This window comes from Protopterus annectens, chromosome 7.part0 (assembly GCF_019279795.1).
Source record: "Protopterus annectens isolate FY-2018-M chromosome 7.part0, PAN1.0, whole genome shotgun sequence".
Taxonomy (NCBI): Eukaryota; Metazoa; Chordata; order Ceratodontiformes; family Protopteridae; genus Protopterus; species Protopterus annectens.
The window spans coordinates 1,612,178,804-1,612,206,374 of NC_056739.1; the positions used below are offsets into that span (position 1 = coordinate 1,612,178,804).

Genomic DNA, 27,571 nt, shown 5'->3' on the forward strand with positions numbered 1-27,571 from the left:
GTGTTCTCTATGCTCAGCAGAGCACTTTGTGGTGTACAGATTTGAAAGGATTTATCTTAGGGAGAAGCTTAGACTTGTATTTCAGCCTTCTGATTTCAGCTGAGCACAGCAAGTTGCAGAAAATCTGGATTTTATAACACTGTCATTCTTTTCTCCTCCTTTGACCTTGCCTATACTCTGAATGGCTTGCAGGGACCACCTGATCACTTTGAGTAGCAAAATCCTGCTAAGAAGTGGAAAAGGAGGGATTTCAATGGCTAAGATGAGCAGCTGAATGCCACTTTGACCCAGGTGAGGCACATAGGTATCTGCAGAGTCTCAAATCCCTGGCCACAAAAGGAAAAAAAAAAATAATCTTAAAAATTCTGGCAAGTGGGAACTGAATACTGTTAAAAAAAGAACAAATCCCAGTGTGACAAAGCGTTACAGAGAGTGAACCTATTCCTGCTTCATCGCAATGGGTGCCGGAGCTAGTGCTGAAGAAAAGCACTCCAGAGAACTAGAAAAGAAACTCAAGGAAGATGCAGAGAAGGATGCCAGGACAGTCAAACTACTTCTGCTTGGTAACCATTTTTGTTGTTCTTTTCCAAGCTATGAAGACAAAGTGAATGATTGCAAGCTAAGAAAAGTTGAACCCCTTTAATCGTTAATTAGGCCAGGGCAAAAAAAATTAACATTTGTTGCAAAACAAGGTTAGACTTTAGCTAAACTAAATTGTGCAATGGTATCATGAGGTAGCATTGGACAAGTGTGATTGATTTTATAAAGCTAGAAATGTTCTGCAACCTGCTCTTACATGAGGCAGGTGGATTCATCTAGAATACTATACGCCTTCTTTGTTTATAACTACAGTTTAGTCAGTAGACAGTAATGAAGTGAGCACACACAAAGACAGGCAGAAATAAAGACACTAGGTAAGAAAATGAAAAGCATTAAGTAATGGTTTGTGTGCATTTGTGATCAGACTTCAAAAAAAGGTCACATGCATTTGTTCTGCTTATAATACAGTTGCATAATTTATCTGATCACTTTTCAGTTCAGAAATGATGCATGTGAAAGTTAGAGGACTGATATTAGGCAAAAGTGATTCCTTTCACCCTCTCTCTCTTTCTCTATATATATATATATATATATATATATATATATATATATATATATATATATATATGTGTGTATCTGTCTATCCATCTATCTCATCTATATGTGTCTGCATATGCTCCACTGAAAGCTAACATTAAGTTTTTCTTACTCAGAGGCAGTATGCTAATTTATTATTGTGAACCATGGCTGTGGAAGTCAAGTACAGATGAAAAGGCAGGCAGCTGTAAAGCAGGTGTTCAAAAATCCATATTATTAACATGGCTATAATATTTACTGGTGCAATATAGTATATCTCCCACCAGTTTGTGAAAGTGCTGTTCAAGTATGTAAACCTCCAGCTTAAAATATTGTTGTCCAGAAAATGGTACATACTGTTAAACTGCAAAGTATTTATTGCAAGGCTTGACATAAGGATCTAAAAGCAAAAGCAATTAGTTTTCTCTACAGATCTGGATCAGCACAGGAAGTGTATATTCCTCATAATAACAATTTGCACTCATCAGAAGTATTTCCAGACCCTCATTGTAACACTATTACTCTCAGTGCAGTGGTAGCCAGTGTTTATATCTCTGCTGTAATCCCATAGTACTCTCAGTGCGGTGGCAGCCAATGCTTTTATGCCTGTTGTAACCCTGCAGTACTCTCAGTGCAGTGGCAGTCAGTGCTATTGTGTCTGTTGTAATTCCACAGTACTCAGTGCAGTGGTAGCCAGTGGTTTTATGTCAGTTGTAACCCCGCAGTACTCTCAGTGCAATGGCAGACAGTGCTTTTATGTCTGTTATAACTCTACAGTGCTCTCAGTGCAATGGCAGCCAGTGCCTTTATGTCTGTTATAACTCTACAGTGCTCTCAGTGCAATGGCAGCCAGTGCCTTTATGTCTGTTGTAACTCCACAGTATTCTCAGTGCAGTGACAGCCAGTGCTTTTATGTCGGCTGTAACCCCACAGTACTAATGCTGTTCTGAATGTCTGCCACTGCAAATGCACTAACAGCAGAGTTATATAATAATAGTCATAATAATAACAATAATAATAATTAATGATGTTGATGATGATGATGATGTTTGTCTAGCTCTATTTAGATAGTTACTTCATGCCGCCTTTGCCTAGCAAGAAAAAAATACTTTTCTATATGATTTGCACTATGTGAGCTACTTTGGGCAATAATGTGTACTTACAGGAAAATACGAGATGAAAACAGGAGGAATTCCCCTATTCTTCATTAAAAAGCTTGTGATTTTTGATCTTCATCTGCACGGCAGTCAGTGACAGGAAGAAGAGACTTCAGTTCAACTTTCTAAGTGATTGGATGACACGTGTGTATGGGTGTATGTGTTTTAAGTGTGGGATGCTATTGTGCACGCACATCCTTTGTGTGTGTGTGTGTGTGTGTGTGTGTGTGTGTGTGAGTGTGTGTGTGTGTGTGTGTGTGTGTGCGTGTGTGTGTGTGTGTGTGTGTGTGTGTGTTTTAAGCATGTGGCTACTGTGTCTCATTGGTTGTCTAGTTACAAAGGCCCATTAACTTCTGTTTTTCAGTTTTCTTGTATAGTCAGAGTATGACCTCAGATGTCAAACAAATAAGGCCATATTCCTTACTAAGTTACTGTAAGCTTGGAAAAATGTGAAAGATTATTCTCCACAACTGGTTTAACAACTTCTTAGAAATTACGTGATGAAATACAAAGTATCCCTGATCTCCTACCATTTAAAAAGGGTGTTGCTGCCCAAGTCTACACATTATATCAATGTAATAGCTTATAAACACACAACCTACTAATTTCTGTTTCTTTTGTATTTCCACCCTGACCCTTTCAGACTTTTAAATACTTGCTTACATTTCAGCATTCCTCAAGCATGCATACCTATACGAACCTCTCCCCTGCATACACTCCCTAATTACACACAGGTCATCTACTGAAGAGAAAGTGAACAACTCCAAGCTAAGAAAGGCTTAGACTGTAAAAAAGAATTAGCATTTGCTGCATAATACAATTGCACAATTCATCTGATCACTTTCAGTGCAGAACTGATAAATGTGAAAGTTCGGAGACTGATATGAGGCAAAAGCCAGTTGTTTAATATGTTCAGATATGATTGTCTGTCCAGATCAGTTTTAACTACCTGTTTCGGTAAGGAACTATAACATTGTTACGATGTACAAAATAAATTAGCATAGTGAAGCTCCAATGAACAGAAAAAAACGCTGCTATATATTTGTGCATGTTAGCACTACAGACTAATGCAATTTTTGTCTACAATTTCCCAATGATAAGAAATGTGTGCCTTCATATGTACTATGTACCTCATTAAAACTGTTTATCTCCATGTCAGTTTTGTTATAATTTCACTTACGGCTGTATACATTGAGACATATTGTACTTGTATGCAAGTTACATTTAACAATGCTGTTATACTGTCTATCCTTTGATTATGCCAGAAAGGTAAGCAATTGTTTTTGTTGCAGAATAAATAGCAGCTGCATACATATGGTACTTGTCATCTTTAATAACTATGCCAGCTGTTTTACTTAGCATGAAATAAATTTTTTTCAGTCTTTTTGCCATAACTATATACTGCAAAAAGGTCACACAAGTCCAAATGGCCCTATCAAATGTAAATATTTTTATATGGCCTAATATATTTCCTGCTTTTAGGTTTGAAAAACAGGATTTTACATTTGGTAGGGTAACTTGGACCTGTATCACAGTCTTTGTAAAATGTGCATTATATAGTGAATACAAATTGGTACATCTACAGTTGGACGAGCTGAAATTCCTCCAGCTTCATATGCTACAAACACAAGATGTTGAGGAACATGGATAGCTGTTTGCTGTAGGAAATCACTGCCACTGTAATTTCTTTCTACCAGCATTAATTTCCTTCCTTTGGGAAGTATTCTCCCTTCTCTGAGTTTGTGCAACTGTGATGTTGGTATATGTAAATATGGGCTATGCAGAGGTGTTTGTCCTCCATATCTGGGGATGCAGGGGGCTTGTTAACTACAAAAAAAGTTTACTTTTTCACCCTTTTGTGTTTAGGCATTAGTTTTTGATATTTTTGGTGCTCATGGTTTTGCATTCGACGTTCCACAGTAGAACAATGCAATTTACATCTAGGCCTTAAAAAAGGCTGGCTTTTGGTAAGAAATTGGAGACTATTCTCCAGTTCCTGAGAATAGCCAAGCTGGCTATTAGCACTTACATTACAAATCTTTATGGACTTACTAATGGCTGACAGTTAAGACAGAAATTTTATTGCATTGTCATTCTGTGACTTGAATAGTCTCATAAGCAAAATACTACAGGAATCTGATCTTTTCTGACCTCATTTTTTTTCTAGCATTCATTTTACAGCAATATATGTACCACAGACTCTACTGTCAAGAATAAATTATGTTTAATAACACACGCTTTAAGTTCAGAAAAATCATTTGGGCTTATTATTTGGTTTTCATTTTTGGTATGAGCAAAAACAGAATAAAAAGAAAATATTACAGTTTTCATTATTCACGTTTTTTTTTTTTTTTGGTGGCCTCCCTAGCTGGATCACATCCTATTAAACCTTTTATTTCCCCCAAGGATTTAGATATTATCTGCCCACTAGACATAGCTGGTTTGCTACATTTTTTCTGCATGTATTAAACTGTTCCAAACACTCTGTGCTTGGGTGACAGAATTCACTGCATAGAAAGCAAGCCTTACAGTGCATGTAGCATGACTGTAATGCCCATGATGTGCTCTTCCTACTAAGACCCTCTCTTCACTTCTGCACCACCTCACCTCAGTGAAGAGGTCCTTTTGCAAGACAGTCTCCTCCAGCACCCTGTCCTGCTAGTCTAATCCTGGTTGTTGAGGCCCCTAATATGGCATTGTTTCTATTTGCCATGGAGATTATCTTAGTTATGCATATTTGATTGTGTAAACCAAGGGTTTGTCTTCATATAATAGACTTTAATCTATAATATGTTGATCATACAAGACTTCTCTGTTTTGGGGCGGAGCCTAGATGGCAAACAGATAAATAGCATTTTAGAGCTCCACAAAACAGTACTAGAAAACAGGGAAAATTATTTCCATTAACCAGAAATAGAAAAAAAAAATATTAAGAAACTTAAGAACTACAACTCTACCAAGATTCAAGAAATATTATTGAGTTTTTCCTGTGAAAATATTCTGGAGAACAACACAGCTGTTTGGTAATGGCCAGTTTAAAGAATTCTCACTCAGAAACCACTCTGAAGAAGGAGATACAACTGATGTCTTCCATATTACATTAACTGTCATTGAAAATGGATACATTCACTGATAATTTGGAAAGTCTCAAGGAAAACTGCCAAAAGCAAACATATATACTAAAAGAAATACTGCAGCAACAACAAAGTAAATTACTTGATATGGAGACATCACTAAATGACATAGATGGAAGACTCAAAGAAGAGGAAAATCAGACAGAATTCTTACTTCACCAAAATAACTGGCTACTTAATAAAGTGGATGATTTAGAGAACAGGGACAGGAGAACTAATATAAGAATATTTGGCCTTCCAGAAAAAACTGAGGGAGAACACATCGTCACCTTTTTGAATTCCTGGCTTCTTGAAGTGCTTGATTTAAAAGAGGGATTATCAAATGGAATAGAAAGAGCTCACAGAGCCATAGAAAAATCTATACCCTTTCTACCTAATGCACCAAGATCAATTGTTGTAAAGTTCATATCCTTCTTGGATAAAGAGCTCATTTTAAAAACAGCCTGGAGAAAAAGTCCCATAACATATAAACAGAGTCAGATCAGATTTGACAATGATTATTCTGAAAAAGTGTTAAAAACAAGGAAAAAAACTTGGCCATTAGTGAAACTTCTCAAACAAAATAAAATAAAAGCGCAGATGGCATATCCTGCTAGAATCAGAATTTTCTATTCAAATGACTTGAGAACCTTTAACAACATTGAAGAAGCTTCTACCTTCTTCAAGAATAATAATATTATTATATTTCCTGAAGAAATGGACTGGACTGTTTCCATCAACTTGAAAAGATCTCCAGAAAAAATACTTGGTCTGATGTAAGGAAAAAGAAACAAAGAACTGATTCTAAAACTACACAGTCTTCCAAATCTCTCAAAGAATCAACAAAGATATAGACTTCTGGACTTTACCTCAAAATGTATGTATTTTATCTATTATATTGCCTATTATACTCTGAGACATTTATACTTTTTCTTAAACTTATACTTTATGCAACATACTCATCACAAGTCTAGTGGTTGTGTCTGATAATGTTAAATGGTTTTATAACTTAGAGTGATTTCTAAAAATATAGTTACATCTCATTCATAGGCAGTGAGAAAAACCAGATTCAAATGTTATCTTTCATTTTAGTATAATTAGTTATATGTAAAGGAAGAACAGAGACAACATATACACAAATGTTTTTTCTCATCTCCCTTTTTATTAATAGTATATTTAGTTCACCTCATTGTCGCATAATAGGAATTGAACATTTTTAATCATAGTTTCTGTGGCTTACTGATTTCACTACACTTCAAATTCCCATTTTAAAAGTAACATAGATAACCATATTTTTAAAAGTGGAAAAAACAGTTACAGTCACTATAAACAGAGTTCTTTTACTGGGTTGTTCTGACAATGCAGTTATTTGAAACATTCTTGCGCACTAGTTAGAGCTTCCCTTGTCTGCTATGAAAGATTTAAGGTGGAAATAGTCAGTTATGGAATCCCCTGCTTGTCTGTTGTTAAGTTAGCGCTTGTAGTGTGATATCAGTTGCACAAGCAGCATATTTTAAGCTCATTTAACATGGTCTTTGGATTATTAAAATCTACAAACCCTGACTTCTTTTAAATAAATAAAAAGAATAGGTGTGAAATCAGTGACAGGGTAGCTGTTTTTCATGTAGGTAACACAAAAAAGAAGAATTTACAGTAACACTGAATAACATCCAATTGAAAAAGTAATAGAAGCATTATAGACTTCACTGTTACACTTGAAGTAAACACAGTCCTTTATTACTTCTGAATTATTCTTACCTAGGCTATAAGATACACTATGGTATGGTGATCTAGTAAAATGACATGTATGATAGTTTTGTAAGTATCTGTTACAGTGTGCAAGTGTAAATAGGAAAATATGTGTGTGAGATGCACACATCGGCTACAGTTGTGACATACTTCTGTGCACATAATAAGTAAAATTAAGACAGGTTTTAGACATATTATACTGAATACTTCATTAACCTGGTAACAGAAATCATCTAATTTCAGAAACCACAAAGAGACTTATTACCTTGTACTAATAACTCCTGCTTATTTGAATATAATGTGCACATTGCTTTATTAGATAACATAGTAAACCATGTACTATGCAGTGTTATCTTCCTCTGCTCACACTGCCTAGACATGTTCAATTGAATTGATTAAGTAGTAACCAAATAAATAGTGAATACAGTAGATAGTAAATTACTGATTACTCCCCTCACCCTTTAGTGCTTTCTAATCTTTGGTAAGTGGGGTTCAACTTTCAGTAAAGTGCCAAAGATGCTGGTAATTAGCCAAAATTCTTACACCAACATGCAAGTAGTTGTTTGATTGCACTACTAAATTGTGTGGGCATGTGTACTTATTTTCTATGATGAACAGCTGATTTATTGACAGCAAAACTTTAAGCCATGGTTCTATAACTCATAAAATTGGCATCTCAGACAGTCTTCCGAGTGCCTGTTGATGTATTGTGGGAGTTGCCTTGATGACGGGGAAGTACTGGGAAACCTATAGTAAAATTGCAAATAAATTAGCATAATAAAGTAGTTTAGATGTCATTCATTCTACCAAGAATTGTATGAATTGCACATTTACAGACATAGGTTCCTAAAAAACGCAAATCCTAAATGATATTCTGTATGCTACACATCTGGTTAAGGCAGGGATTTATAACATAAGCTACCTTTAATCCTTCAGACATTAGTTGTATAGCCAGTGGTGGCTGTTGACTTCAAATCAAAGGGGGGCTGAAGGAGACAGCTGAATGGGTGGGGATAACGGGAAGGGGTATGACCAACTAGAAAGGGGCTAAAGTTCTAACAAGTTTGCAAAGACAAACATTCATGTTTTAGCTAAAAAACATGGAAGAAAACAGATTTCATTGCCTTCATATCTGTTTTGCAAAGTCAAAGCCTGTACACAAGAAGAGTTTTACTAGAATGTTACAGTGTCATTTGTAAAATAGGACAGTTACTCTATTCATTAACAGAACAGCAGCCTTAACTGCAAACTAAACTTTGTGAAACTTTCAACCACAGTGCAAATACAATTTGCTTCACTAAACTAGTCTCCATAGTTTCCACAGGTGTGTTCTATTGGTTTACCTTTATTTCGTTGAAAGCTGTATGTGCGACGTGCAAAACGTCATAAGTACAGCTGCAAAAAGCCACAATGCTGATTCACCATGTGTTTGAATGGCAAATAAGCAAATGCTTTTTTCCCATTCAAACACATGGATCAAATGTCAGAAATGGTTTTCCAGCAAATCATTTTCGACATTTGATCCCTCGATGGTGTCCATATTTTGGCATTATGGTTCATGGAAACAACCATTCGCATATATGCAATTCACTCATTCAAAGGTAAAGCATTCTATCAGTTACAAAACCATTCAAAAAAGTGTAAAATATCTGTTAACAAACAAGCTGTTCCTCTTAAAACATATTTACTGTCCCACTTGCTTACCTCTTTTTAACTTGTTTACTAAGACCCACTAAGTACAAGCATCATCTCCCTTGTCAAGGTGATATATGAGCTGAATAATAAGTAACAGGCTCTGTCACAAGCTGCTCAAGTGAGGACCCTGGGATAAACCCCAAGCCTAGAAAAGTACACATATGTGCAATAGACTCGTCAGCTTCTTAAACCATACATGCTATTTTAAATAACCAAACTCAATATGGCCTTGTTTTACAAATGACTTGTAGAGTCTCCTGACCTCATTACAACAAAGCTCTAAGGACCAACATAATTACTCATTTCATTAAGACAAAGACAGACTGACACTTTGAATACAAGAATACAGAAATATTAAACAAAGTTTCATTTCAATTATGTGCAACTTGGTATGAAGAATTTACTTGCCTTCCTGTGGTATTTTTAAAGGTTTGAACCAAAACTGAAGACCCCACCCAGCTGTTTACTGTTTCTGTACTAAAACAAACCCTACTAACAATGTTTGAAATGCGGGGGGGGGGGGGGGTGACGGCACTGACCAGGGTCTCCTTTACTCCCTTGACAGATTTAAGTTCTTTATTTTTCTACAAAGGATTGGCATGGTAAAGGGACTGAATAATAGCCAAGTTTCAAGCTTACAACCCAATGACTTTTTTGGGCATTTAAAGGATGCTGTGCCTGTAATGAAACATATTGTTACTGGATTGATTAAATGTCCCTTTTAAAAAGCTTGAGGATAGCAGGACAAGGAAATGTGGTTGAAAATACAACTTGGCTGACATTAAAATTTAAAAAGAAAAAAAGATATATAACTAAACTTTTAACTTTAATGTTGTTTTTAACACCTCTTATGACAGATAACATTCAAAAAACCTATAACCAGTGCTGGGACTAAGGTTGGCAGCCTCACTTTATAGACATTACAATTATTAAAAAATGTATTTCTACCCTAATAAAAGAAGCAGAAAGGAGGAGGAGATTTTTTTTTTTTTGGGGGGGGGGGGAGTCTCCTTACCAGCCTGCCATTCAATGGCAATCTATGAAAAGTCATAGGTGCCATTGTACAGACTATCTTTTTAGTATTTCACTTGTGCAAATAATTCTGACTATACTACTCATTCTGTAAATGCAAAGTCATTGCAGACAATACATTTGATAGGCAAGTGCACATCAATACATACCTATTAAATACATTGCCTGTGATGTGCTTATGCCTACTGGTCTGTGTATAAGTGCATGGCATTGGCAGAGTCCACTTACTCAGTTATCAAGACTGAAACCAACTGAAGTGCATCATCCCCTAGACAATCAAGATTTCCACCAAGAAAAGAAAAACTACAACCATCATAGGAATAAGGACTCAACCACCCTTACAGATACCACTGCATCATATGTGTTACACTAGAACAGAAAATCATAGACATTAACTTACCCAAATAAATCAAAATGAAAAAAAGTTACATTATTTATTATCACAACTTTTGCTAACAAATTGTTTAATACAAGGCACTAGTGTAAATTCTAATTGACAATGATTTTCACTAAAAAAAGAAAATACAGCTAGTGGCAGCAGATTATTTCCCACATTACCTATACTTTACAGAAATGCGGGCTGCAAAAAAAATTGAAGATTAGTGTAGCTCAGCAACTGTGCTTCTGCCAATCACTTCTATCAATTACTTCTTGACCATAAAATTATTATTCGAAAATAATCTGCATTAATAATCATTACACTTGACAGCATTATAGCCCCAAAAAGGAACAAACACCCCTATTGAATATAGCAAAACAAATGAAGAGGAATACCTCCCCACATGGCCTTACTATACAACACAAACTAGGTCGGTTTTCCCTCCATACTGAATATGACATACAAGCTGCACGTCATGTTTTCCCCCATTAAAAACATATCGTATGAAAATAAAATTTACATCCAAGACTGATTAAGAAGCTATATTCATGGAGAGCAACTAACACACATCCAAAACTTCGGCCATTAGAATCAACTCAAAACAAATTTGAGCTTTTACATAAACTTAACCGAAACAGAGACCACAAACAAAAAAAAATTACACTTAAAAATATAACACTTACCATTTCAGCACTTTATCGGCAATTACCATATCGACCAAGTGCCACAGGTGTGCAGATCAGGTCAGAAGACCATAGCTTCTACCCAACACAGTTCCTTGCCCATCTACCATAAATAACACACAGTCTCTTTGAAAATTTGCTGGAGTAATTTTGGTATACCACACAAAAAGGTAAAAGGTCCTGTCCTTCCTGTGATAGCAGGCTCCAGTCTGAAGACGTTGCAGTCTGATTCCCTTCCAGTCTATGCAGTTGTAATCGCATAGACTTCCGGGCATCAGACTACAGAGATGCCTTCTTCCTGATTAGGACTGCTGTGAAAGCAGTCCTGATTTCTGCAAGTTCTGGGAATGCCGTGCATGCTTGAGTGGAGTTCTGGGGCTCGCTATTGTTTTTTTTTTTTTTCAGTTTACAGCTGGGGGCTGCAGTCCTGCACTCCTATAGCACGAGCCACCCCTGTGTATAGCTGACTATTATGCAGCTGATATTTTTACTGAATATTGACAACTGTTTAAATAATAAGGTTATCAGTTTCTTAGTGAGATGGTTGGTAAAATTAGTTTACCTTGGAATTTCATCTTTATTTCTTTAAAGTAAAGGGCCCATAAGAAAATGTCTTCATGGTCTGCTTTTGCTACTGCTTCAAGTAGTAAAATAAGACAGATTTGTAAATTGTAATTCTTGATGAGAAATTCAAGTAGAACACTAATTAAATAGATATGAGACAGAGAGATTTCTTAAGGCACTGTTCAGCTTATTAAGTTTTGTATTTTTAGAGTGTCATTACTTTTAACAATTTAATAACAAAGAAGGGAGTCTGCCTACTCTTGTATCTTGCTGCATGACACAGTCTTTGACAAACACTCTGTTATAAAGGTTCTAAGGAACGGTAGCTGTGCAGAACAGCTTCAGTAATGCTCTGTCTTGACTAGCATTTTGTTCAATATTCTGTGATGATATTCTCATAATATGAATTGATATTATAACTATGCATTAGTATTAAGAAGTTTATAAATTGCTCACCCACATGGCCACTTATCAGGGCACATTGCTTCTGTTTCATCATCAATGAGTGATCACTATGGTCTATTGTTGTCTTTCTTCATTTTTTCTTTTAATTTGTCACAACTACATTCATGGGTGGACATAATAAACTGAATCTGGTTATGCTTTCATTTGCCTCTAATTGAAGGCATGTAAGTGATACATAGAGATTTATGACACGTATTGTTCACTCAAACATATTTACTTTATCATCTCTAGTGAACACAACTCTAAGGGTTCATTCTATGGACTACATAGTTTTTATAGTATGATTCAAGTCTTCTGAATAGACTTTTCTGTATTTATCTTCACTTATTGATACATTTCTAAATCTACTTCACTCAGTTATAATATATTTTTAGTATGTATGAGAGTGTTTACCTGACATAATCATTAGTATATTGGTCATAACAGAATATTGGAGACTATTAATATGTATATATATATATATATATATATATATATATATATACTACTCTCAGGCTAAAGAGAACTAATGTTAAGCAACATTTACTGTGTTATAAATGAGATTTTACTTTATGAATGTTTAAGTAGTGCATCATAGGATGATTATATTCTGAAAAAGAAGTCTAATCTAATCTAAAATTAAATTGTATTACCAAATCAATACTCATTTCCATACATTATGTTAATTCATTATTAATAGTTATATAGGGAAAAAAAGGTGTACTGGAGCTCAAAAGGGGTTAGTTTTTTTCTTTCTTTTTTCATGAGGGAAGTTATGGTAGGCAATCTGTTAGATTTCTTCTCATCTAGCAGATTGGAAGTGTATTTCACTTCATGTACATTAGAGGGTTTACAAAAATATTTATATACTTGTTGTTATACAAGTAATTTTGGCATTTTTATTTTTTATTTTTTTTATTGGCCTGAACTAAACTCTATTTTAAGTTATTTGACCAAAATTAAAATATTGACTACAATGAGAATTATTAACACTGTAGTTACACATTTTACATTTGGTATGGTATTACAAAATATAATGCAAAACAAACATGATGCAAAGTTAAATACTGAGAATGGACTTTACTTTTTTATCCTTAAACACTAACGGTTTAAACAATCCAAGGAAAAGATCCAATTTATTAAGATATATGAAATTAAATAAAGTACAAGTAGTATTTCTTTAAGAGACTAACTTCAAAACAAATGATACCTTTAGCTGGAATCCTAATGAATATATGATCTTATCTCACTCTTCATATAAGAAAAAGACTAGGGGAACTTTAATTTTATGGAAACAAATGTCACTATGCCTCATATCATTTACAAATATGAAGATAAAGAAGAACTCCTAGCCATAGTAATAGTAAAATATAACACTAGACTCTGGACATTAGTAAATATATATTGGTTTCCAGGTATTGGGGTTGGGCAAATAAGAAAACATATGGATCTAATAACTAGAGCATATAAAGGAAACTTGATTTTGAGAGGTGCTTTAATTGTATATTGGATAAATTAGAGATCACAAGCAAAAGAAATTTACATGTAAGTTCTATAGGGAAGCTACTTAAGAAATGAGAAGAAAGTTTAAATTTAATTGATACATTTAGTTATAAGGAGAACAATTCATTATTATTTTCACACCAAGACCAGAGATTTGGAACACATACAACAACAACAAGAATTGATAAAATCTTCATATCTCAAGAGCTAAATTCAAAAATAATAAAATTTTCCACAATCCCTTGTCTCTTTTCAGACCATAATTCATTAATTCTCAAAATACATACAGATTATGAGAAATTAATGTTTATGTCAAGAATTCCAGCTTACATTACAAAATTAAAACAATTTAAACCTTGGTTAGATTCAGAAGTACACTTCTTTTTAGATATAAACTACATTACTGAAATAAATGTAATTAATCTTTGGGATACCTTGAAAGCCTATCTAAATGGAAAAAATCTTTCATGGCATAAAAACAAGCTAAAAGAGTAGGAATTAGAATTATGTAACATCCAAAAACAAATTACAGATCTCACTATTAATTAATCTACTTACACACAAAATAATCATAAAAAAGCATTGGAAGACTTAAACAAAAGATATAATGAAATCCTAACTCACAAAACTAATATAGCTGTAGAAAGGTTAAAACTTAGTTCCTATGCAGTATCACCCAAACATATGCATAATTTAGCAATAAGATTAAAAAAACATTTGATTGAAAATAATATTACAAGTATTATACATGAAGGAAAGAAAAAAAACAAAAAGGTTTCGGACATAAATGATATACTAGATCAATTTAAACATTATTTCTCTGACCATTATAATGATACTTCACATATAACTAATACATCAAACTTAGACCTGAAATTAGTAAAGGTAAAGGCGATACCAGAAAACTTAAAGTTAGACATTCAAAAACAAATATCTCTAAAATAAATTACTCAAAACATCAAGAAAAGTAAAAGTAATAAAACACCTGGAATTGATGGAATAATTAATGAATTGTATAAGATATTTCCATCTTCAGTAATATCATTGTTTCACAAAACATTGAATGAAATTCTAGCACAAAGCACAACTCCAATTTCATGAAGATACTCCTTAATTACACGCATTATAAAAGTAAACAAAGACCCTTTACAGTGTAAATCTTATAGGCCAATATCTTTACTTAATGATTATAAAATCGTCATGTCAATATTAGTTAGTAGAATTAAAAAATCATTGACATAATAATTGAGGATCAAAAACAGGATTCATTTATAAAAGACACACACACATGACAATATACAAAGAATTCTAACACTCATAGATTTTTTAAACAGAAACAGCCAAGAAGCTCTAATAGTAGCTTTGGGTATAGAAAAAGCCTTTGATTCATTGAGCTGGGATTTTCTTTTTAAGGCTTTAGAATTGTTTGAATTTCCTACTAATTTTATTACGCTAATAAAGAATATTTATAAAAACAATTTGGCTTATGTAAAACTTGGGCCATTTACCTTGAAGGCTATTGAAATAACCAAAGGTACAAAGCAGGGATGTCCGTTGTCTCCCATACTGTTTGCCTTAGGAATTGAATTACTTCCTCATTAGTATGCCACAACTCTAATATATCAAGCATAGATGCATATGGTCAACTCAATTAAAAAATTATGTTATTTGCTGATGATGTTTTACTCACATTATCTGTCTCCGAGAAATCAGTACAAAAACTAGATGAAATAGTGGAAAGGTTTTATCATATTTCTGGCATTAGATTTAACAAGGGAAAATCTAATTATATACATTTGAATAAAAAGAGAGAATTTACCTTAACTACAAATTGTGTGATAGGAAAACAAGTTCCTATAATAAAATATTTAGGAATAACACTATGTGATAATTTGGAATCTATGTTAGCCACAAATTATAGCAACATAATTAATAAAATAAAAATGTTAATAGTAAGCTGGAATAAAATGTTCTTGAGATTTGAAGACAGATTACAAATAATAAAAATGACAATACTTCCAAAAATTAATTACATTGCACAAGCTATTCCTATAGTACCTAACAAGAAAATCTTGAAAGAAAGAAATAAAATTCTATTAAACTTTCTTTGGTATCCAAAAAGAAATAGAATAGCCTATACACATCATATTAGATCTTGGGAAATGGGTGGAATTAAACTTCCAGATCTAGACTCATACATAAAAGCTTCCATATTAAGAACTATCATTAATTGGATATATCCCAATTATTCTTCAGCATGGAAAACATTGCACACTATTATTTTTCTAAATGAAAATAAAATAATTAAAAATTGTATATTAAGTGAACAAAATAATAGGCTGTGGCACATATTGACTGTTAATATTCAATATAATATAACAAAACCAACAAACTTAAATTATATACATAATATTTACAATTTATTCAGAAAATGTATATATACTAACATGGATATTAAGCTTTGGCTAGACTTGATAATACCCTTTAGCTCTACAAAGAATTTCTTCAATAACATTCACAATGTTATTTCAACTAGATGGGAGGGTAAAAACTTCACTTGTTGGCAACATTGTATAGATAATCAAGTAGTATTAGACATTCAACAAATTCAGAATAAATATGACATTCCATCAGCAGATTGGTTGATACTACAAAGCATATTATCATATGTTAAGGATCTTAATAGTAAAATTATTATTTCTCCTTATAAAACTAGTCCACCTTTGATAAGTCTAATATCTCAAGTTATTTATGACAATTATAATTGGATGAATCTAATTTCAAAATTATACAAAATATTGATAACATATAAAACTAACCCTAATGCAAGATATTGGAAATTCATAGCAAAAGGATGTCACACTAATCTATCAATTGAGAGTAAAGCAAATATTTTATGTTCTGTTAACTTAAAATTTAATTTACAAGTATGGAAACTATTTACATGGAAATATATTCACAGGGCATTTATTACACCTGATAAACTAGCCAAATTCAATTCACTTGATAAATCCATTTGTTGGAGATGTTCTTTAAATTGTAAAGCTGATTGGTCTCATATATTTTTTGATTGTATTAATATAAAAAATTTCTGGGAAGAAATTGTTATTTTTCTCCAAGCTATATTCACAGATACCTTTATTTTAACCAAATCTTTAGTCCTCCTAAATGTTAATGATACTATTGGAATGAATAAAAAATATCTATACCTACTTTGGTCCATACTAGCTGTTGCAAGGAAATGTATAACTAGAAAGTGGAAGTCTTCACAAGAACCTACTCTGGAAGAATTCTTGATATTGATGGAAGAAACAGCAACATTAGAAATCAAGGTGAAGGAATTGAGAATTTCACCTAAAACGTGGACAAACAATCCTTGGAAAAAAATGTTAAGTCTTATTGAGACATTAAAAATGAACCTTAAATAATTAATGTGTAACATTATACTTTATTAATTGAATATTATAAATTTTTGTTACTAATTTCATATATTTTATTAATTTTTTTCCCTCCTTTGTTCAGGTCAATTGTACATAGTGTGTATACAGGCTTATAATACTTGTTTATTGATGATTGCATTGTTAAACATTATATTATTTGGAAAATAAAAAAAAATATTTGAAAAAAGAAAAAAAAAAGACTTCTCTGTCTTAAGGTGTGTTATAGTCATATTGTTTCTCAAATGAAAACTGGCACTATAGAATCAAAAGCTTCATGTGTGAATATGCAGTAGCTGGGGACTAAAAAGGACATTATCTGTATCAATGGCCATACCTCTCACTGAGTAAATGTCAGTCTTGCTACTGTTTGACTTTTGCAGAATTGTGGTTACAAAAGATCCATAATTATTTGTCAGTAAATTATATTTACTGAGAGAAAACCTTGCTTTTATGTTGTTTTCAGCCAGCTCTCTTAAGGTTTCTTGCATTGCGATCTTTGTCTGTTAAATATGCTCAGAAACATACTTTCTTTGCACACCTATCTCTATATATGATACCAATCAAAACAATCAAAACAAAACTAATGTTCTGTCCTAAAATCACTATAACTGGCATTGAAGAGAGACAAGTGCACTACTTTCCACTTACTTAGAACTGTAGAATATAATTTCAAGGTATGTTAGGGACACCAACATTATGAACACTTTAGATTAAACCTAAATACATTTTAAGGGTGGTGTAAGTGTAAAGGTGGAACTCTATCAAGCTAAAGGCTGAATGTTACCAGTTAGTTAAAGCAGTAAGGCTTTACATCTGTTGTATTCAGGTGCTGATCTGAATAAAAGTCTGCTCATAAGTGTTTGGGAATCCATTAAAAGTCCTAAAAATGTAAAAGGCTTTATTTACCATATAACATGCAACTCAGTTACAATGATGGTTTTCACTATGTTGCCTGTTTCCCCTGTTATCACAGTTGAAAGAATCTTCAGAATGTACTGGAACTTAATTCTCATATTTACTCTGAAATCAGCCTTTGTGCCAGAATTACAAAATAGCATTGCATAGTATATTAGGTACACCAAAAATTGCACACTGGGATTTTTGGGTTTAAAAAAAAATTAATAGCTAAATAAGGATCATTATATGAATGGCTTACAGCAATAAACAGAAAGTGCACTGACATGTATCATTTCATTGTGCTTTATGTATAATAGTATGGACAAGAACAGTTGCAAAATCATGCAATTCCTATAATGTGTGATTCCATTCCATATTGAAGTACCATTTGAAGAGTTAAATTTGTGGTGATATTCAGAAGCTGGATGCTGTCCATGACCTCCTGTGCCTTTGCTAAGCATTGCTTTGTAGTAGCTTAATAGCAAGACTATAACCACTTTGTAGCTCAGAGGGATATCTATGCAGGTGGCGGGGGGGGGGGTGGCAGTTGAGGGGGATGAGTTGCAAGGTGCTGCACTTAATGAATCCAGTTTTGTGAATTATGATTAACTGTCCTGCCTTATGCTCAGTCACAGATACCCTTTGCAATTTTAAACTCATCTATAGTGTTTAAGTAGTGTCTGAGAGCAAAGTTGTTCATGCATATTTCTTATCTTCATTCTCTGGGTAGCTGCCTGAATGGTAAGCATACTTACTCTTATCACTCCAGTGAATACATCTGATTTGGGATGCAACAATATTTGTTTCTGTCTTCCTTCTGTTTCCAACATATCTGTAATAATATAGAAAATAAAATTACAATTCTGTAGAGTTTTAGGAACCATCAGACTTTTATTGTTGTCTTATGAGCAGTTCTCTCTATATTTTCTCTGGTTTCTATGAATTTATGCATGCTTGTCTATATCTGTGAATTGTATCCAATTGCTAGGTCAGTTTTAAAGTGGATCTAGGGGATTAACTAGTTAGTACTGAGTACCGCAATAAGCTATAGCATCAATTTTGTTTTTCACTAATGCATTATTTTTAACTGGCTGCTTTTTGTGTTTAGATGGGCAATAATTTCAGATTTTCTAAAGGCCACATTGTCTTTTGAATTAAATAAGATGCATAGAGTATTTCTTGTCACCATATATACTGACAAATATTTCAAATGCTGTATCTATTGTTGAACTTTCTGTGAATGTAAATTTTTTTTCCCAGATAGGAATGTACTGTTTTTTATATTATGGTTGGACTCAGAGAGGAATGTACTATCTTTTGTACTATCGTTGGACTTCCCTCCCCTTCCTCTATCTCCTAAGTCTCTGTCCCTTCTTAAACTAATACATACATAACGTTTCTTAACACTTTCTCTCACTAATTCACATCCCTAACTTTCTTACAGGCACTTCCTCTAGCATTACCTGCCAACTGCACATACGGAATTCCAGGTTGGTCCTGAACTCTCCCCCCCCCCCCCTCCTTTCAGTTCACTCCTGGACAAGTCTGTCAAGGCATGTCTTACTCTGTTCAAATCTATTTACTGAAACATTTTTTTAAAAATAAGGTTGTAAGGGCTCAAAGCTTCCTTACTCCTCTTCTTTGTAGAGTGCATTTTAATAGCTCATCCTCATTACCCAGGGAAACCAGCTGCATTTACTCAAGTTTCTCTAAGGGAACTCAGTCTAATTAGTTTGTTTAATCTGAAGTTCACCTTGCACACTTGTTTTGGATCTTGAAGGTGTACAGCCATAGCTTTAACAATTAAGAGGACTTAGTTCTGGTTAGTTTTTCTCACCCCCTTTTCCATCCATCTTATGTATGTATGTATGTTTGTATGTATGTATGTACATATGTATTTATTTATTTTTTGTCTAAACACTGCTGTGTTTGGGCTGTGTGGTTTCTAGAACTCCTGCATTCACCTTATACACCTTCACTGAGTGATTCCAGCTGGGTGGAGGTGTGTACCACTTCATTCCACTCTCAGCCACCCTCCCCGGCCTCCTCAAGGTATACATCACTGTCTTCACCCTCCTCTCTCCCATTTCTGTTCACCCATTAAATGGACATAAGACTTCACTAAACCTACCTCCTACTTTCTCCACTACCTCATTGTGATATTTTCCCACTTTAAATTTCCATAAAGCTTCATCACCATCCACACTTAAATAAATCCAACAATAAGAACTCATCATTCATTTCTCAACCCCCTTCACCTTCCCATATACACTTTCTGGCCCTCTCCCATGCTCACAGACTCCCATCTCTTACTTTCAGAACTCCTTTTCTACCCTATACCCCACAAAGCTTCTCCACTTCAAAATCTTACTCCCTCTTCCTTTAACACGCCACTCTACCCCATCATTAACCCCACCTCTTCTCCTGGCCTTCAACCTGCTCTATCCTAGAATACCACAAAGCCCCACAATCACCCACTTGAACCCTAAGATCTTACCCACCCATTTATACCCTCCATTCACCACCTACCACTCTCACTCAACTCCAGCTTCACCATCCCTTAAACTCATCTCCTCCAAATCTACCAAACCCCAGCAATCCCACCTCAAACTTCCTAAACACCTCTGTAAATTCACCACTATCCTACTCATACTCTGCCTCAGAACTGGCTCTGAATCCAATCCAGGCCATTCCCACAACATAACACCCATAACATTTCCCTACACCAGTACCCTCTCCCGTGCATTAACTAACACCCAAAACATCTGTAATAAACTTGATCAGATAAATCCCTTCCTTATAGCCTTCTCCCGAAACTCAATTGTCACTGAAACAAGGCTCACACAAATCAGTCCTAATTTTCAGCATCTACTTCCTCCCATAAATACCTCTCATTCTTTATAAAAAGAAACTTACACCAACTATCATTGAACAAGCAAATACCTCCTTAGATACTGAACACAAATGGATCCTTCTAAAACTTCCCTCCTGGAAGATCAGTCACCTTCTAATAGCAGTTGCCTACTTTCTTCCTCCAGCCTCTCTTAACAAATTTAAATCCCTTATTCTTTCTCTCACCTCAGCTGCCTAAAACTATAAAAATATTGTTACTCAGAAATATTTTTTTGTTACTAAGGATCACTTGTCTGTGATGAATAAAGGCTTGCTGCTTTGGAACACTACTTGGGTTTCATGGTTTTTGGAAATTATTGTGATTGAGCTCATCAATGAAGTTTTAAGATCACTAGTTTCTCTGTTTTTTATTTCTTCCTTAACATTCATGGTTGTGAGGTTGGAACTAGACAGAGTTCTTTGCTTGCTCAATTTTATTTTACTGTTTTATGTTTCTAATCACTAACAACCCTACTATTATCTTCAATATATCTGTTCTTCCACCCTTATTCAGTGACCACTGCCAATAATCTTCCAAATTATCTTTCAGTCATCAGAACTGCCCCCCAAACTACTTATTTTCAGACCTAGATCCAGCAACAATACAGATAATCTCAAAAAACACCTAGCAACTTTCGACTGGTCTCCAATCACCAAGTTACAGAACCCCAACTTGGCTACAACAGCTCTGACTCATACCCTCCTTCAACTTCAAGACAAATTCTTCCCTCTCATGCAGAGCCATTTTAAATACAGTAAAACCCTCTGGCTAACCAATGAACTGAAGGCTGTGCTCAAATTTAGGGACAACGCGTGGTCTTCATGGAGACAAAACCCTTACCAGAACATTGTACTGCCTTTACCTCTCTACATAACCTAGCTAAGTAAATCATATGCAGGGGCAAAACCAACTACTTCAAAATCAAGCAACTTGCTCTTCTAGGCAAACTCAAAGATTTTTGGCAGAAGTAAATCTGCTCATGGGTCATTCATCCACTGATCCCACCTCCTTTCCTGTCACCAAGCAGTCTTCTCAAGGTCAACTCTCAATGTCTGATTTTCTCATAGAATTCAAATACCTCCCTAGTACCGCAAACTCTACCTCTCCTCCCAACTCCCCTAGCCCCCTCCTTTTATCCCCTGCTTATATTTTAAGAAAATTATACACAAATAACTTGTTCCCCATCTATAACTCTTACCCCTGGTGCAGACAAACTATTCCCTTAGTTTATATCACTCTGCAAAGACTTCCTTACCACACCTCTTCTACATACATATTTATTACCTCTGCTTAATTTAAAATACAATGACAGAAATATGGAAAACTGCTCTGTTTAAACCCCTTCCCAAACAGCCTCAGCGATTAAATATCCCCACTTCTGCCCTTTCTCCATCCTTCCTACTCATAGGAAATTACTTGAAAAACTAATCAACAACCAACTGTCCACATACATCTAACAGTACCACCTCCTCAGTCTTAAACAGCATGGATTCTGGGCTGGCTAGAGGACAATGACTTATAGATGATATATTTCTCAACATGGATGAAAAAAGCCTTTCCAGAGCTCTCTTCATTAAACTTTTCAAAGCTTTTGATCAAGATGACCACTTCCTGCTCCTTAACCCCTCCAAGAAATTGGGGTTAGCCCCAATGCTGTCACGTGGTTTCAACATTTCTTGACAAATAGGTATTTCAGAATCAAATTAGGCCCATCCCTGTTGCCTGCAAATGATCTGTAGTGACCAGAGTACTGCCCTGGTAAACAAACTAAAACAAACAAATACATTGTGAAAATAGCAACTGAAGACCTGCAGAAGATGCTGTGTAAAAGCATCCTGCAAGAAGGACTTAAAATTGTCACTAATGTAATTATGGAGTCAGTTCCATTACCAGAGGAGTATCCCAGGGATCCATACTTGCCCCTCTTTTGTTTTCAGTCTTTATTATCAAGCTGCTCTCTCATCTCCCTAATGACATGGTTAGTCTTTGATCCAGTCCCTCACATTCAGTTATTCAAACCTGGCTTCAATCTGACCTTCACTTGCTTAATTCATGGCTAAACTACCATAACCTACTCCAAACCCCTCTAAAACAAAAAGTATACTATTTAGAACCTCACAAAAGCTGAAGAATACTCCTAAAAAAATCAACATTGCAGATCACAACAGTTGCACAATAGAAAAACAATTACTTCCTTTAAATACTTAGGTTTATGGCTACACCAGTCACTTAATTTCCAAAGCCACACTGAAAATACCAAGAAAAAGATAATTTCTCTTTTATTCTGGTCCTGGAAAATATCTCCCTTTCTCTTCAGATCAGCTAGATCTGCAATAGGCAAAGGAGTCCTCCTTGCTCAACTTGCACACAGGCTCCTCTTCATAGCCACAGCCTCTGAAAAAAACTTATCCAGTCTGCAGGCCATAGAAAACAAAAATCTGCTGATTAATTTCCAAGGCCAAATGGCTACCAATCTCCTACAGAGTTGAACTACAACTAGGGTCTCTTGCTTTAAAACTTCTTCAACCAGGTGCCTTTCCACCTCTTGCAGCAAAACTCCATAACCCCCCCCCCTACAAACTCCATAACCTCTCCCAATTATCTCTTTCCTTCTAGACATCCAAAAGTGAACTGCACTGTACCGACCATTCCTTCTCTATTCTTGCGACCAAACTCTGGCAATTCTCCCCTTAAAGAAATTTCCTCTTTCTCCACCTTTAGAGTTCAAGTCATATGACACCGTCATCAAAAAACTGACTACAACTACTTTTCCACTGGATGCATAACCTAACTCCCTCCTCAACTGCATCACTTCTACTTTGATCCTCTGCTCTCAGCTGCTGCTGCTTCCCTCTCATATTTACTACTAAAATTAATTCACATTTGATTTTCTGTTCTGATATTATTTACATATTGTATCAATTGTCTATGTGATTATCTACCTTCTGTGATTACTCTGTTTGTGAATTTGTTCTGTTTTCATTTTATGTGAAAGTCTTCACCCAGGCTGTGCCTGCAAATGATCTGTAGTGACCAGAGTACTGCCCTGGTAAACAAACTAAAACAAACAAATACATTGTGAAAATAGCAACTGAAGACCTGCAGAAGATGCTGTGTAAAAGCATCCTGCAAGAAGGACTTAAAATTGTCACTAATGTAATTATGGAGTCAGTTCATAAAATTATTACATCAGAATGTGATATAAAATAGTAGAGAATACCAAAATAAGGGTATACATGAAATCTAGTGCCTGTTTTCTTAAATTATCAATATTGCCTGTCCATATTTACAGCACACTCATCCATTCAAAGTAATTTTATAATATAATTAAGTGCCATTTTATTGTTTTACGTATTTGAACATTTTGGACTGTTTTTTCTGTATGTGGTATTACAACAGAATCCTTTCTTCAAAGGTGAGGTGGGGGGGGGGCTTCATAATTCAGAGTAAAATTCCAGTACAACATATGAAGACATCGTGGAGCCTTTACAACTTCTTATTCAGCACAGACTACAGTTAGCAAAGGAAAGATTATCCAAACCAAGATATATGTATATAATTGTGCACCAGCAGAAGAAAGTACTTGTTCTATCTAGATTGTCTTTGGTTTGCAATTCTCACCCTGTAGCTGCCACACCGTTCTCCACTCCCCCTACCTCCCTTCATCTACTCCATCTGTCTCCGGGGATTTTAAATACATTGAATTTGTCATACATTATCAACTACCCTGCTAAACGATTCCATCACTATTAAGCATACAATCTTATCAAAGCAACTATTACCTAAAACAACACAAACATTAAGTGCTTTGCGCACTGTGCATGTGATATAGAGTAATTCAGAGGCAAACCAGTGCAAGACTCTACAAATAATAGATTCTCATGGTTTGATTTGTCATGTATTATTTCTAGCTTGTTACAGTTAATGAGATCAGAAACATGGAATTCTGCTAAAATAAATTGTAAATATATTTTCACTCTCAACCCTCGTTACAGTAAATTTTTAACACAACTGTAAATCAGCCTGTATTAGACAAAATATCTATATTTTACTCTCCTGATTAGTGATCCATGTTTTCTTGTGATGCAATGTGAACCATGAAGCAAAGCATCTCATTCAAAGAAGAGGCAAAGTTCCCCTATTGTAATAAAAAAGGAATTACCCTGACTACATTTGTTATCAACTATTAATTCAGTGCACTACAACTACTTGTTAAATCTCCACATTTTTTTAATCCAGGTTGGACAATAGCAGGACTATAGTCGTGTATGTGACATTCTTGCATAACACAGACTATCAATGTTGTCTGGAGCAAGAAAGATATTTACTTTCTATAGATCTTTCTGGTACCAGGTTATGACCATGTGTGTCTAGTCCTGCTGTCATCATTTAGTCATAGAATTTTAACAAATACTTAACCTAACATTTTACAGATGATGTAGACATTATAACTTTAAAAATAGTATAATATCTGTTTTCCATATTCTGTGCATATAAAAATCAATGCTAAAATTAAATTATTATCTGAATATGGGCAACACAAGAATCTGCAATGTCATTTACCTATCAGACTATAAATAGATAAAACTCTAGTGTGGCTCGATATGTAGCAGCCATATTTGGCAGCGACCGCTTGATAGGTAAAAATTGTTTCTTAGAGGCAGTTTAGGAGATACTGCCATTGGGCTGCCCTGATGGGAGAAGAGGGAGTCCCTGAATGATCAGATGACCTGCAGCACACTATAGATGTCATAACTTTAACATGCAGTGTGATAAGAGCAGTGGCACATGGCATGTATGGTGCTCTGAATACTTAAGGACACAAAAGGGGGTTTCTGGGCTTTGCACAGGATTAACCTATCTTTATCCAGCTGGAAATAATTAATCTATGGTTTGGAGAACTAGTCACCATATGTCATAGATATAAACATTTTATGAGGATGGTTTCACAAAACAAGATTTTCAATTATGCATGAAAAACTATTACAATTCTACTTACAGCCAAATAGTGACACTCAGGGCCTATAAGCTTCACTGTAATGTGACCATAATTTATTAAATCACCAAGGTATGGGATAATGGAATTTACCAAATGGAAGGCCAAGTGGCACAGGTGGAGATTGTAATCAACTTTGTTATATTGTTTTTAACCTACTGCATGACAACCATCAACCCTCCATCAATCTACATGCTCTGTTTATCCTGGGGAGGGGGGCACTTGTGGGAGACCATCATCCAGGCTGCCATCAGGGTTTTTCCATTTTTCAGGGTCCCTAATTCCTTCAGTGGCTGACATGCATGCTTGCCGATATAAGGGCTTGCTATGCCTTCTTGTGACAAATATTCCTGGACATGCCACATGAAGGCTATCATGACATGGGTTGGCAGAGCCATGTGAAAAGCCTTGACCTATACACCACATATTGTAACTCTCTTTCTCTCTCTTCAGTAAGTGCCAGCATGGTACATGGACACACTGCCTTCGCCCCCCCCCCCCACACACACACACACAATAGATGAACTGGTGTCAGTTGCTCACTCCTAGACTTCCTTGCCTGTTTACTCCAGCACCTGAACCATTAGTTGAAACTGGATAATTTGGGTCATAGTTAAGGCTCCACCCTCTCTGCCCTAGAGCCAGGTGTGGGAATGGTAGGTTGTTCAACCCTGTCATGAGATAATAATATGAAACCTGGATAAACTTAGCAGTCTGTTGTTATGAAACCTAACATGGGGTAGTGTTTATCTGCTGAACAATGCATTTTTTGCTGGAATATTATTGTATTATGGAAGGTTATTTTATGGCAGGTTTATCCAAGGGTCTGACTATGTACAAAACAAATTTGTGTATAGAATAATTTGTGCTTGATATAATCTCACCTCAAAAAAACTTGTGTATGTGGGGATTAAATGTGCAAAGTAAATGTTTCAATTTTTGTGCTAATTTCACAAAAATTAACTGTGGGAAGCCTGCACATACCTGCATATCCCCATAATATTGTAATCACCCCTATGTAGGAAAACTTCTTGAGCCTTACAAGAAATGTTCATTTTGGTCTAGAGTATCCTAAATCAGATAAAGTTAGAAGCACATAACACTACAATATACAAGAATGGGACTCAATGAACAGCCTGTCACCTCAAAGCAATAAATAGCACTTGTGTTATAGGCTCCTGGAGGGATTTAATTGTATGGGGAATATGTTCATTATATTGAACATTTTGAACACACAAGGTCAAAATGCACAACAGCTAAAACTGTGAAACCAGTGTCTTTAAAGGGGGGAATGCTGATTACATATGCCAACTCCAAGATCACAGAAGTGGGGAAAGGAAAAATAACAGTCCCTGCTGTATTGCAATCTCACACAACACAAAATAGACTATTCCGTACCACTAAAAAGCTGATAGCAATATAGCTTCAGTGTTTTGTGCTTCAACTTTGTGTGGTCAATGTTCTGTGCTTTGATGTTCAAAGCATTTGATATACTAAATATACTCCATCAGATGGTCAGTAGAAGAAGCTCGCAGTTGCAGTTTTATTTATTCTTTTGCCTCCATCATCATATATGGCTCAGTACAGCTGTGATTTAGGCAACTGACTGTGACATACATGGCCAAGCTTTGGTCTTCAAAAATGTAAGGAGCCTTTTCACCTATAAGGGATCAGATTGTGGCACCAAGCACATTCCAGAACCATATGAAGCCTCAAAATTAATACAAATGCAAGATGATACCTCGTGCACAGGAGGGAGTTGCTAGAGGGAAACTAATAATGAATAATTATAACTAGAATTATATTTTTTTCTCAGAAGTTGTAAGAAAAATATTTCAACTACCATAAGTGCCCTTGTTTCATAGAACACTATAAAACACACAAAGCTTAAAATTTTTCCTAAAGGTGCA

The 27,571-nt window shown here is 35.0% G+C and overlaps 1 protein-coding gene across 1 annotated transcript in view; it reads left to right on the forward strand.

Annotated features, from left to right (window-relative positions):
• The first annotated feature begins 254 nt into the window (after positions 1-254).
• Positions 255-27,571, forward strand: part of LOC122807145 (guanine nucleotide-binding protein G(t) subunit alpha-1) — a 766,105-nt gene continuing 738,788 nt past the window's right edge. Inside the window, exon 1 of the mRNA XM_044078158.1 lies at positions 255-563. Within this exon, the coding sequence (XP_043934093.1) occupies positions 458-563 (106 nt within the window). The 5' untranslated portion in view covers positions 255-457. The remainder of the gene's footprint in view (positions 564-27,571) is intronic.